The following is a 14,618-nucleotide window of genomic DNA, read 5'->3' on the forward strand; positions in this document are numbered from 1 at the left end:
TACAAATGGCTGTCTGAGATTGTAAAAATGTTGTTGGCCTCCAAGGTCGGGAGATGACAGAGGTTTTTGATACAGTCCCGGTATGCCTGATTGAGTTAGACATGCTCATGCTTCCTGGAGCAGGTCAGTCATTACCCACACAAATTGGACAAACAAAATTAATCCATCCACGCAGCCATTTGTAATTGATCCATTACTACCTTCCCATTATAACCAACAAGTCCTACAGATGATACTGTCCAGACACTTCACCCATCTGTCTTCTGGTAATCGGCCAGCTAGGGGTTCAAGGTCAACAGTTCTGTAGGGTCATTGCTCGCAAAAGGGTCCAGCAAAAATGTCATTGGACTCTTTGTTTGTTAGAATAGCCAAGGTCATCAAGCAATTCCTATGATTAGATAGTCAAGTTCAACAGTTCTGTAAGGTCGTTGCTTTCAAAAGGGTCCAGTAAAAGGTCATTGGATGATTGGTGTGTTAGAATAGCCAAGGCCATCAATCAATTCTTATGATTGGACAGTCAAGGTCAAAGGTTTTTTGAGGACAAATATGTTACCACAGAAGATGCTTCAAATGTTCAATAATCTATCCACACAGCATATGTGAAATTAAGCCATTACTGTACTACCTTTCCATTCAAATGCACAATAGTCTGCAGTATTTTTGTAAAAAAGAAGAGTCTAAAAAGGTCAAAGGTCAATACACCATGAGAAAGGTCTCTGAAGAATAACATTTTAGCTATTTGAAATAAAGTTCAATTGCAATTGTTTGATACTGTAAGATCTTCTTCCTGGAAGATAAGATATTGGCCACGTAAACTTGTTTTGTGTTTTGTGTTGACCGGGTAAAGTTGTTTATGAGTGTGAGGTATTTTTTAGATGGAGATCGGTCATGAAAACTACGGTTTCTGCAGAGCCCCATCCATTAGTCTGTACCAAATGTGTCTAATGCAGACTTAAACATCGCGACTTGAATGGATAGAATGACATGTAGGGACAGGATGGAAGGTTTTAAGTATTGGAGAGATATATGTGTTTTTGTTTGTACAGCTTTTTTGTCCTGTCTCTACATCGTGATGGTATGGGTTTGTGGATTTCATTTAGATAGGAGCTGTGTGTTTACAACATCAAGTGTATCTTCGTAGAGTGTCAGTTGTCTCCGTTCCTTCACTGTGCTCTGTTCTAAGTTGGCTTTTTAGATGTTTACATGAGATTATTGAAAATAATTGTGGAGTTTTACAGGATTGACTTCCTGGGGAAAACATGTTTGTTATGACTAACTCAGGTGTGATAGAGTAGACGTGTTTTGAGTATTACAGTGACGTTTCAAGAGACAAACAAATTCTTAATGATCTAAACATCATCAGACACAGATGTTTGTTACAACAGTCTGTGATGTAATGCTTCGTTGTCATTTGTCATACAAAATTGATAGGAGGAGTGAGCAGGGTTCAGCACCTCTACAAGTTCATTTAAGACATGAGTCTTTTTAGATACCTGACGTTCTTGGGGACAATAACTATTATAGATAATCTTTTAAAATCTTGGGATTTATGAAAGATTATCTATAATAGTTATTGTCCCCAAGAACGTCAGGTATCTAAAAAGACTCATGTCTTAAATGAACTTGTAGAGGTGCTGAACCTTGCTCACTCCTATCAATTTTGAAAAAAAAAAAAAAAAAATCTTTATTCACAGAAGCATATATATTTCCCCATAAATTTTGGTGAAAATATTTATTAGGCAAAAATGCAGTTATATTCCTACTAAGCTGTGGTTAAATCAGAAAATGCTATAATTTTGTCAGCAGATTATAAATAATTATTTGTTCTTAAACTTCATAAAAATATTTGTTACACTGCTTCATTGAGATAGCATTTAAATGGTTTATACTGATTCGTGATTTATTTTTGTTACGAAAACGTAACAGTGGCATTGAATTAAAAGCATGAATCCTGCACTGATGTTGAGTAATCTAATCTCATGAACAAAGACTAGCAGCATAATATGTTTATAAATGCTGTGATGCATCAAACAGGAAAACTCAAGTAATGCTGATGCCGTTGGGTCTAGGAAGGAAGTATCATGAAAGCCCGAGGTTTGTTGACTTCGTGTCAGACAGCCATTGTTGGGCCTGCCTGAACTGAATTGATTTCTATTGGACATCTGATCAGCATTACATCTTATCAGGTCGTTTAAGGAACTGTTTAAAAAGCAAAAGAAATCCATGCTGGATCCAATGTCTTTGCAGTTAACTACATATATGCAGTGTTATGTAAAATGTTGAAGATTTTATACAGAAAGAACAGCTTTTGTGTAATTCAGGTGAGCGAATTACATGAATGATGTAGAAACCAAAGTGACACATACTTTAGCTCATTCTATGACCCCTGAAATTTTGTAATGAACTATTCCGACCTTTGAATTGGAAGAGTTCAAATGTGTCTTCAGGGGTGAAGGAGTTAACGGTATGGTCAGTGTTCGGAGAGTACAAACACAGATTGTCCTGTAGCAAAGGGACAATCAGGCTCAATTGTAACCTCCAGCCAAAGAGCAGGATAATCTTTACGTAATATTGGCAAAGTCTCCTTCAAGTAAGAGGTATAATGTCACTGTAAGTTAATGAGAGCAGGATAATCTTTAGCTCATAAGGGTAATGTCACATTCGGTCAAGGTCACTGCTGCACTTCTACAATATGAATAAAATAATAACTTATTCCTTCAAGTCAACTGTGAAATTACTAATTATCAGGGGTTCTTTTAATTTCATCGATGTCATGGAGTGCTACTCTTCATCCACCAATTCTTAGGTTCACTAAATATTCACAAGTTTGATATAAAGCAATTCTTCCTTTGAGTGTGTACTGGTATTCAACAAAATCATGTAACCATAAAATGGTGTTTTGTCTGGAAACCACAAAATTTTGGCCCCACGAAAATATCTGATTTCACAGTATATAACTTGATGCTTTGCGCATAGACTGTCTATATTGATCATTCGTAAAAACACTTGTTAATACATTGACAGAGATCAATACGATTTGTTGACTTGTAACACTGTTGAACGTTTTATATGTAGCGTGGGGGGGTATGACCAATTGGTTTCTGACAAATGACTTTTTGTGGCTCAATAATCTGAATGATTTTACTGATACAGGGGAGATAGCAGCATTGTGTCGTTATTACCTGTTATACATTGGGGATTCAAGCTCTGTCTATATTACCTGTCTACTGTAAAATATATCAGATATCTGGGGAAATCACTTATCCCTAGTGACCACTGGTCACTTTACATATGTATTTTATGACCAGCAGTCAGTCTGGTCAATTTACTGATGTCTTTGATGACCATGACCATCCCCTTTTCTAGTTTTGGCTAATACCATAGATCTGTAGGTGTTCTTTGCATTGAATTTTGGTCTAGTTTTACTACTGAATACAGATTCTTTCCCCAAGAATTTCTACCAATGCGTATAGGACAGGTTGTTGTAAAATAAGACTTTTTCCAAATAAAGTCTGTTTTATTACTTGATATTAACTCATTCACCCCGGAAATTTCCCAATGAACTATTCCAGCCTTTGAATTGGAAGAGCTCATATGTGTCTTTAGGAGTAAATAAGTTATTTGTATCGTTTTCATTTAAAACGGATTTGTACAAAAATAGTTTTATTGACAGAAGTCTGATCATCATGAATTTAATGATTCAAAATTGTTTTTACAAGAAATAATTTTATTCACGAAAGTCGGATGAACAACAAAACAATCGTGGACAACATTACTGGTATCGATAGATTATTGATCCTGTTAGTCTTGAGACCATTTACGTCATGAAATTGGAAGGTGTTTAGTGATTCAATATCGAGGGCTAATTGAGGATTGCAGGAGAACAATAACATCCTTTGAAGTTAAAATTATCAATGCTGACTAATGTCCAAACGTAATGATTGTTCCTGGTCAGATGTCGGTGAAAATATGTTGATAGCAATTAGATGTCTGGAAGTGTTGGCTATGAGCCACAATACAATAATACCCTGCATTTATTGGATCCCGGAACAACAAAAATGCCCGCTATTGTGAACAAACTATCAATTCATCTGGAAATAAGTTTTGTTGTGACAATATACATATGTTGTAGAGTATTTGATATTTGCAGGTCAATCGCCAGTGAGCAGGTAGCCGAGTTGTTGAGAGCATGTAAACCACCTAATTTTGGAGGTTCCAGGCTTTAAAACGGGCAACCTTACATATTTATACTACACCATTCCGTTACAAACTAGAACAGTAGCTCATAGTTGGTACAGTATTTCATAATGGCTACTTTTGTCCGTAGAATAATTTCAGAAGACCTAATGGTTTCATTTTAAGAAGTTAGGTTTTGTATCAGGTGTAAAAAGGGCAACCCAAGCAAAGAGTATTAACAGGAAAAAGACCATGAATGAATGCTATCTGGTTGGTTTTGTTAAACAACATCCCATTTTGAAATGGTTGTCCATTTTGAGACTTGCAAATTTTTAAAACATTTTACTTTCTTCAGTCTTTTTATTATAGCTGTAAAAAAACCTCAAAAATATTCAAACAGAGACAAGACATTTGTTGTTTTACAGTTCAGCTGAATCGTCTAAAGAGCCCAATCCTCTGCCTTAGAAACCACCATTTTGTCTCCACAACAAAGATTTGGTTTGGTTTATTTGAGTTTTACGTCCTATTAACAGCTATGGTCATTTAAGGACTTGCCAGGTTTTGGTGGTGGAGGAAAGCCGGAGTTCCCGGAGAAAAAACACCGACCTATGGCCAGTACCACGTAGGCCGCGACCCAGCGACCCAGTGGTGGAGGGCTAGTGGTAGCAGAATGACAGACGCCTTAGCCACTAGGCCATCACAGCCTTCCAAGACAAAGAGAGTACTAATATATACCAATGCTCTCAGACTATCCTTTTAGAGATTCACACTTTCGAGGCTTCCCTTTGGGTGATCTTTTTTATAGAGTTTTGACTAATTACTCTTTAAACAATAGTTTTAAGAGATGTCCCTGGAGTGATGTTTAAATGTAAACATCAAGGGGTGGTTTTCTGTAGAAGAATAGTATACTTGTACGGGTAGAATTCCTGTTATTAGGTTTACGAGGATCAACCACCTTGTTCACCGTCACTGCTATGTCTGTACCCCTGAGTATGATTACATGTTGTAAACAAAGCAAATGAATACTTTGCACTTCTGTAAAGTCAGTTCCAGGCTTTTCTTACAGATGTTGTAATGGAAGAACAGAAATACTTTGCACTTGTGTAAAGCCCTATAGAATTTTAGGATATGCAGTTTACCTTGGCAAGATGAGAGATTGGCTGAACCCATCTCCTAGGTGACAGCTTTATCCCACATCAGTCACAATGGGAAGGGTTCTAATACCTGGGATCAGATCCCAATCGAGATGAGGATGTGTTTAATGTGTGTTCAAGCTTTTGACCAGAGATAAAATGTTTTCGCAGAAGTTGTTGGTTTCAATTCTGCTGTAATTTAAAACCCTATCAGATTACGAGTCACTTTAGTTCGTTAATGTGCTATAACCCTTGGGAACATGTGTTGGACCGTTAAGATCAAGATTTGGATGATGTTTCACCAATTCGTAACTGTCATCTTTGTGTATGTACCACAGCACTCTCTGCCAGATGATAAGTCTTTACTGCATTTGAGTGATGTAAACCACTTTATACAGGAAATATTTCAAAAAAGATTTCCATGTGTTGTTTGTCTAGATGCTGTGACTTCATAGATCATGACTAATGTGCTAGTATTTCCTATGTCTATCTCGCTGTAAATCTTGTCAACATCCGGGGTTCAGTGTTTGTGTGATATCGGAGCCGAACTTCATAGATCTCTCTACTGTTGTAGAGCAACTCACCTGATGTGTCTTAAGTACAGAACACCCTTCTGGGTAGAGCTAAATCACGCTACACACAGCCAGGGGATACCTAAATGGAATTTTCATTACCATAGAATATTTTAATTTCCACACTGGTTTTATTAATCTGGGAGGTATCAATGCATTAATGGCATAGCACTTGCATATAATTTATGATAAAAGTGGTTTGGATAATCTTTGAAAAAAAAATATCAACATTTATCTACGTAATTTAGCATAGAATGCATTAATCAGAATAGCACTCAGCACATTATTTTTTATGTAAGTGTTTTGGGATAATCTTTAATGAAAAAGGTGAATATTTATTCTGTAATATTCTTTATGTCGATATTATGCACGAGCTATTGTCCCTAATATCCATGTAGGATTTTTAGCAATGAAGGCCTGCCTGAACAGGTGGCAAGTTACTGAAGTCCTAAGAAGTTTGTGGTAATTATTATAATGCTTGTGAAAGAGTTCCACCAGCAATTAATTGTCGCCCTCCCTATCTCCCTTCCTTGTGAGAATTCCTGGAATTGCAGTTTAATTTGATAACAAATTAAATGATTGATGAAACCTGTGAAATTCACGTAAGACTAAATGAGTGTCCCCAGCATCGGGCAGGAAAGTGACACAGATTCAACTGATCGTTGCAGCTGCTGCAAACTCATAAAAGAGTTTTGTTAAATTTTGGAACACCACTTGAATAATTTTGTGTTTGACATTGACTGGGAACACTTCAAAAATACTCTTATAATGGATACAGCTTTCCAGTGGCACACAACCCTTTGTCCGGATGTCCACCTTTGGCTGTCTCCAAGCTAATCATTTTGAAGAGGAGAGTCATTTCAGATGTGGTTCCATCTGCTAAGTAAGCCTTTGATAATTGGCATCTGGAAATGACAGCTAATCAAGCCCACAGAACAACCTCTAACACAATTACTACAGCCAAATTTGTTCAGTCTAATTGATCTGAGTAGAGGTTTTTTATTCTCAGTTCTATTGTCTACCAATTGGTTTCAGTCTCTTTTTCTCTCCTGTCTTCCTCTCCTCCTTATACTCTCCCTAACTCTGTCTTTCTCTTTCTCTCTTTCTCTCATTTTCTCTCTGTCTCTCTAAGCAATTTGCCATGGCTTTTTATTTCCAATCCCTTTAGCTGCTGTTGTTCAGCTCCCTACTTTCCCCTGTTTTCCATGTTCACACACACTTTCCTTAGTAATTAGTGACAGCCTGCTGGTAATTTTGAAGGATATACATATCCCGTTTGTATCCAGGGATCCTGTTATTAAGTCCATTCCTGCGCCACATGATGTTCAATTAGTCTACTCAAGTGTTGATTTGATAAGCTGTCGGCATAAAGCAGCAAGCCTCAGTCATTACTATGTGTTAGGTGGTCCTCTTATGCTGCTAATATGTCATTATCATCCAGGAATATCTCCACAGATAGAAAGTGTATAGGTACAGTACAGGACCATTCTTAACCCTTTCACCCCTAGGTAACTTTAGTAGACTCTACCATACATTGATCTGGATGAGTCCATTATGGTCTACAGTGGTGAAAGGGTTGATGGTTCATTTTGATTATAGTATGGAAGATGAACCATGTAACTCTATCAATAGGTGGGTCAGCATCTTCTTTACACAGTACCTTTATTTTATTTGTCAGAGGGAAATATGATATTAAGGGAAATTGTTTTTACAGGAAAACGTTTTATGAAGTGAAATGTGATATAAGCAGAATAATATTAAGGATCCCAGTACCACTGCCAAAAACTGTAACTTCATATTGGAAACTGTTTTTCTGACTTGATCATAACTTTGATAAATCATTTCTGAAAAGTGATATATCTACCCTTCTCTTTGTGCTTCTCATTGATGTCAGATAATTAGACGCTGGCGGATTTCTTTACAGTGTACATTTATTTATAACATTATACAAAATAAAAATGGACCAGAGATTCCTTGAAGCAGAGAATGGCTTTTACCAGTATTAATAGCATATTATTTGTCTAAGATTACCTGACAATGGTCCTCGTAACATTGATCCCTGGTGACCTTGATTGTATATCATATCAATAACATTTATAGATTTTGAAAACTATGTGTCCACGAGATTGCATGCCAGGCGTATGTAAGTATTATTAATGGTTATGTATATATATGCCATTTATTGCATCCATGCATTGTCAGTCATGCAAAGCAGGAATTCCGTCCCATGTTGCCATGATGTCTGCATGTCTAAGAGAACTACTGATATTACCACTGGTATTGTATTTGAGATTTTTTATTGCATTCAGTAACTCTCTGATGTTTCAGAGTTTTGAACCTTTTATGGGAGTTGTAATAGCCATTATATTTTTAATACAAAATTACAACAAAATATCTCTTTTGCAGCAGAAATAAATGCAAAAGAAAATATCTCCCATGTGGTACATGGCCATTTCTGGAGTAATCACTTTCACATTTGTTTCACAATGATTAAAAACCTATCATCGACTCTTCAGTGGATGTGCCGTTGTTGTGAGCAGTTACCTCCCTTGTTGACAGGAGGCAGTAGTCGGCTAATGCTTCGAGCAAATTTTGGCACAATAATATGTTAGTTAACCTTGCGTTATTGTAAACAGGCCTTTTACTGATAATGAAGGCTTTTTCATTTCAAACCCTGAAGTGATGAGATGTCACATGCTTATCTTGTCATCACTATAACTGTGTGCTGTTATCTCCTTGATGTGAAAATTAAGGATCCCCATACCACTGCCAAATACTGTAACTTAATATTGGAAACTGTCTATTCCAGCATGACTATATGGGCTTGATAAATCATTTCTGAAAAGAAAACCATAGGTTGCCGGGACTTTTATGAGAAACAATTGAGATAAAGTAAACAAAATCTAATCAACAACATTGTTTAGTGTGTAACAAAACTGCATAGGCAAGGATTGGGACCCTGGAATTAGACTGCTGAGATATCTCTCTAACAGTTTGAGCTACAGTGGTCAACAGAAGTGTCCTGGACCAACTGTGCTACAGTTATATACAGTGGCCAGCAGAAATGCCGTGGACCAACTGTGCTACAGTTATATACAGTGGTAAACAGAAGTGTCCTGGACCAACTTTGCTACAGTTATATACAGTGGGCAACAGACGTGTCCTGGACCAACTGTGCTACAGTTATATACAGTGGTCAACAGACGTGTCCGGGACCAACTTTGCTACAGTTATATACAGTGGTCAACAGACGTGTCCCGGACCACCTTTGCTACAGTTATATACAGTGGTCAACAGACGTGCCCTGGACCAACTGTGCTACTGTTATATACAGTGGTCAACAGAAGGGTCCTGGACCAACTGTGCTACTGTTATATACAGTGGTCAACAGACGTGTCCTCGACCAACTGTGCTACAGTTATATACAATGGGCAACAGACGTGTCCGGGACCAACTTTGCTACAGTTATATACAGTGGGCAACAGACGTGTCCTGGACCAACTGTGCTACAGTAATATACAGTGGTCAAAAAAAAAAATCATGTTTCTGAAACTTCTTTTTTTTAATTATTTGTTAATTTGATTCCTACGGAGACAAAAGCCGTATATTGAATTGATCCTGATTATCTGTTAACTGGGTCAGAAAGTACATTCTGTGTGCCCGATCAGGTATTGTGACATGCTATGATAGAGCGCTCTCTGCAGACTTTCCGTCATTTGATCAGGGTAATTGTGTCACTCCTAAGCTCTTAACAGAAAATCAATATAAAAACTCATTTTTTTATTAAGATTAATATGATTTACAACAGGAAGTTGTCATCTCGTTTGTAAATTACTGAGCCAGAACACGAATCTATGGACACGAGCATTCCCTCTCATCGGAGAAATCTTGCAAAAAAATATATCCTAAAGGCTTACGTAATGATCTGATGTAAAATGCAGCATGTGTAGTGCCAGGTTTCTTGTGGTATAATCCTGAAACACATCAGGAATATAGCTAAGGATTTCATGCTTTATGTAAAAAAAAAAAAAATCGGTTGTTACTTGACGCTATGCCTGTTGGAAAGTCATTTCTTTGGTGAATGACTGCTGATCTATGTGCCCCAGTGTCATCAATATCGCGTCCTATAATGCTGTCTTGTAGTAAACCATGGCACTCAACTTGGAATGTGACTTCTTTGAAAATAAGAAGTGAATCACTTGCATTACGAACTATTAGTTGTTGCATGATTTAGCGATAAGCTGGTGTTTCAGATGACAAAAGAAAAAAAGATTATCTCAGAGCAAAATTGAGACTTTGGCTCGAATAACAGATGTTATTGACCTTAACATCATCTTGCATGATCTCGGAATGTGTTTGGTAATTATTAATTGTTTTTATTTTTAAATTAACCAAAAAATATGTGATCAATTTGATGCTGTTTCATGATTAGTCACATCCACTGATTAAACAACTTGAATGAACAAAATAATTAGCCGTTTTTAAAAAAACACCACCACAAACTTTGATTAGAAATATCATTTCTGTGGTAATTAAGTGTAGAACTTTCGCCTCTGTATATTGGCCCTATCATCACAGTGGTGGATCTGGAGACCTATTTCCAAATATCCAGGGGAGGGTTTCCATGTGGGGGAAAATTGAAGAAAATGGTAAAAATACATGATTTTTAAAGAAAACTCTCATGGTGGGGGGGGGGGTTCAATCTTGCAGCCCATAAAACCCCTCTGGATCTGCCACTGTAGACTGGCTACCAGCCTCTAAGTTTTTATGAAGAATTTCTCGGCTGTATTTTACTGCTAGCTTATCTCCCCCTAGTTTAGAACTTAGGATTAGACATCCAAGTGTTCAAATTTTTCAAATTTTTTAAAGTTAAAGTTGTTTTCTTAATTATTCAATATTCTAGAGATAGTGGCCAGTCCACTGCCACTGCATCAGCAGGTGAACCAATAGCCTATCTATTCAGTAATATTTGTATTCTGCTGTTCAATCTATATCTGCCAGAATGAATAAAACAATTTCTCTACTGACTACTTGTCTATTGTGTCCCAACCAGGATATGTTGGATGCTGTACAGCTGTATGCTAGCTGTCAAAGTGACCTATAGGCTCTGTAGCTTCCTGTAGGATCAGGTGACATAATAGATCATCAAATTTTAATTAAGTCTCCAAAATGTTTGTTTATTACCACAGTGACACCATGCCTACTTTAGAATTGGATCCTATAACACATCAATTTTAACTAGGTCTGCATAATGTTTTGTTTGTTACAACTGTGACTTCAAGCCTCAAGTAGACCTAGATCATATAACTCATCAAACTTTATATAAGGTCTGCATAATGTTTGTTTGTAACAACGTTACTGTGACTTCAAGCCTCCAGTAGAACTATAGATCATATAACTCCTCAAATTTTATAAGGTATGCATAATATTTGCTTCTTTATCTACAGTATCCGTACAGGGATAAAAATTGAGGATAAAAAACCCGCCAGAAAAACAATGTATGTAATGAATCGTTTTGTCCAATATTGAATTGTCATTGCAAATACTTATGATGAAATATTGATAATGAAGCCAGGGGATGTCAGACTGTGTAGTGATCAAGGGACTAATGTTTCTGGAAGTTCATTTAGATCTGCCATTACAGAGAGAAAACATTATAGAGCCTGTCGGAGAATGACGTGAACCGTGACACGAGACATCATCTGAATATCCTTACTAGTAGTGTTTTACGAGCTGTTACTGTCAGTCGGTGTAAAAATTGCTATTTGTGTTCTGGGCCGATTAACCTACTCATCAGTAGGGATACAGGTGTGACCATTTACCTGTGTTAATTAACACCAGGAGGTTTTATCACCTCACAGGTAAACTCTAACAGACATTACACATAAAGGCTTGCTGTATAAAAATGAGAATTACAGCAGATCCATCAGCTGATATGTGTAATCTTACTGCCACATACTTGCCCTTCTCTATAAAAAAAAAAATCAATTTCAGGAGAGAATTCTAAAACATGTTATGGATGTTGTATTGAACTTAAATTAATTAGTGGCAGGTTTTTTAAAGGTTAACAAGAATTTGAGCATTCACAGCCATCAGATAATTCTAAATTATCTGATAGAAGTGATTACATTTAGGGAGATAACGATCATCATAGGTATGATGTTTCAAGTTATATATATCATGAAGGGAGATAACTCAACACAAATCATAGGTATGATAATTTAGGTAGCATACTTTTACCTTAGGATTCTAATAATATGTATAATGTTTAAAGTAGCATTCATCTTTAATGTGTATGGTAGCATATAAATATATATATATATATATTTTAAACTTTTAACATGCATAGTATAATGTTTGAGATGGCATGTTTCCTAAAGGGAGATAACTCTAACAAAAATCAGAGGTATAATGTGTAAGGTAGCATATATCCTTAAGGGAGATAACTCTAACACAAATCGGAAGTATAATGTGTAAGGTAGCATATATCCTTAAGGGGGATAACTCAAATAACACAAATCAGAGGTATACTGTGTAAGTTAGCATATATCCTTAAGGGGGATAACTCAAATAACACAAATCAGAGGTATACTGTGTAAGGTAGCATATATCCTTAATATATACTGATTCTCAGCTGTAGTAGTGAGCAGACTTAACAACAAATTTGCTAAATGTCTACTTCAGGAAATGACATGGGCTTCCATTGAAAATGAAGTGGAATTATGGCTTTAAGGAAGGTTTCAGTTGTATAAGGCCCGGGGACTTGAGGGCCCCTACCAGAATTTCTCTGTAGAATTTCAGCTTCAAGCCTGCTTGCTGTGAACCATTAACATTGAGATGGAGCTGTGTTGGACATTGCATGATGGTTATCACAGCATAGCTGTAGAAGATAGATCAGCGTATCTATCGGAACAACGTAGTATCTAAGTGCCGCAATACGTCTAACGTCTCTCAGGTATTCAAAACAAATAGCATGTACAAACAACAGTCGAGACACCTATTTAAGTTCAGATGCTGTGAACAAATATCAATCAAGAGACACAAATTAATAATTTGAATAATTTTCAGAACTTTTTATATGTGACTACATAGTATTAATATTTGCCGTCATTATGGGTGGCCAAGACAGACTGCCACACAATGCTGACGATGTGGAACGACCAATTTGCAGAAACCCGTTATGATGTTAAGATCTGTGAAGTAAAAACTTGGGTTGGCATGGTTTGTGGTTGTCTGTGGAATGCTAATGTTAGCAGACGAATGTTAATGTAGCGTTATATGAAACAGGATCGCACATTATTTAGGATCTGATAACCGATAGGTCTAAGGTTTATATTAAGGACATGCTTTTCAGATACCCTTGGTGACTAACTCAAGCATGTAATGGTTGTAAAAACGTATATTTACTTGGCTGATATCAAGATCATTTTTTTTCTGTATGGGATCTAACCAATCAACTAACTTAATAAACCAATGGTGATGGACAAGTCAGTTTAATTAACTGATATGAGGGGCAAGAACAATTTGATGAACACCTGAAGGTCAAGGACAACCATAATCATATGCGTGGGTCAATAAACCTTGAAGGTCAAGGACAATCTTTAACATATGTGTTGGTTTTGGAACTATTTATATATGGAATTGTTGAGGACAATTAATATGTGAAGGTCAAGGATAATTTGAAGAGATGTAAAGGTCAAGGACTATTGATCTTAATGGGTCAGATATAAAGATGGATATCACAACATTGGACTTTTATTTACACCATCAGAGAAATATAATATACTGCTTAATTTTCATTGTCACAACAGAAGATGTGAGATTTAAAAACTTTTTCAAAGTTTCTCACATCAGGATTTGAGAACTTACCGTAGATTTCAACCACCATCCCAAGGGGCATGACCAGCAACGAGACGAGTAGGTCAGCGATGGCTAAAGACATGAGGAAGTAGTTGGTCATATTTTGTAGGCGTCGGTCCCAGATTACGGCCAAACACACGAGCAGGTTACCCAGGGCGGACATGCAGATCACCAACAGCAGAACCAACATGGCCAGCTGTGGCATGCGCTCCTCCACCCTGTCCACCCCGCTAGTGTTGGATAGGTTCCCACGCCCCTCATCACTCACATTCATTGTGTTGATCAGCGTAACATCCTCAGGCAGTGTGGCATGGTCAAACATACAAACAGTTATCTCCGCCACACTTATATCTAACTATTCCAAATTAATCCAAAATTAATTTTTCCCGAAAATAAATTCCACACTTTTTTGAAGCACCTGGACTGCAGGTAATACCTGTATTTATTATCACCGGGTTTCTGTTAACACTGACTCAATAGAAAACACATTGTGTGTGACTCCTCCTGTATTGAATGGACTTTATAGCTGATTGTATGTTGTGTGTGGGATGCTATGGGGGACTGGATAACCCCTGACGTAGGGAGCAGTACCTGGGGTGACCATCACAGAGAGCCACATCGTGTGATGACATCATATACACGCTGTCAGATCTGACTGTGGTGGGATTGTGAGGAGGATCTGCCTCAGCAGCTAGCTGTACACCAATCAAGTAGCAGGGGCTGGCCTAGTGTCCACCATATATACATAGCAGTGTAACTCCTCACCATTCACCAGTCTACTCCTCGTTACTGATGTACTCACAGTAGACCATTCACCAGTCTACTCCTAGTAACTGATGTACTCACAGTAGACCATTCACCAGTGATTCTAAACGGT

At 37.2% G+C, this 14,618-nt stretch overlaps 2 protein-coding genes across 2 annotated transcripts in view; one reads left to right on the top strand and one right to left on the bottom strand.

Moving 5' to 3' along the window:
• LOC110452241 (tyramine/octopamine receptor-like) overlaps positions 1-14,429 on the bottom strand; it is a 29,836-nt gene extending 15,407 nt beyond the window's left edge. Inside the window, exon 1 of the mRNA XM_021500620.1 lies at positions 13,751-14,429. Coding sequence (XP_021356295.1) covers positions 13,751-14,063 — 313 coding nt within the window. The 5' untranslated portion in view covers positions 14,064-14,429. The remainder of the gene's footprint in view (positions 1-13,750) is intronic.
• Positions 1-14,618, top strand: part of LOC110452240 (26S proteasome non-ATPase regulatory subunit 1-like) — a 244,652-nt gene that overhangs the window by 80,127 nt on the left and 149,907 nt on the right. The window lies entirely within an intron of this gene.

The sequence above is a fragment of the Mizuhopecten yessoensis genome, unplaced genomic scaffold, assembly GCF_002113885.1.
Source record: "Mizuhopecten yessoensis strain PY_sf001 unplaced genomic scaffold, ASM211388v2 scaffold6505, whole genome shotgun sequence".
In the NCBI taxonomy this organism is placed as follows: Eukaryota; Metazoa; Mollusca; class Bivalvia; order Pectinida; family Pectinidae; genus Mizuhopecten; species Mizuhopecten yessoensis.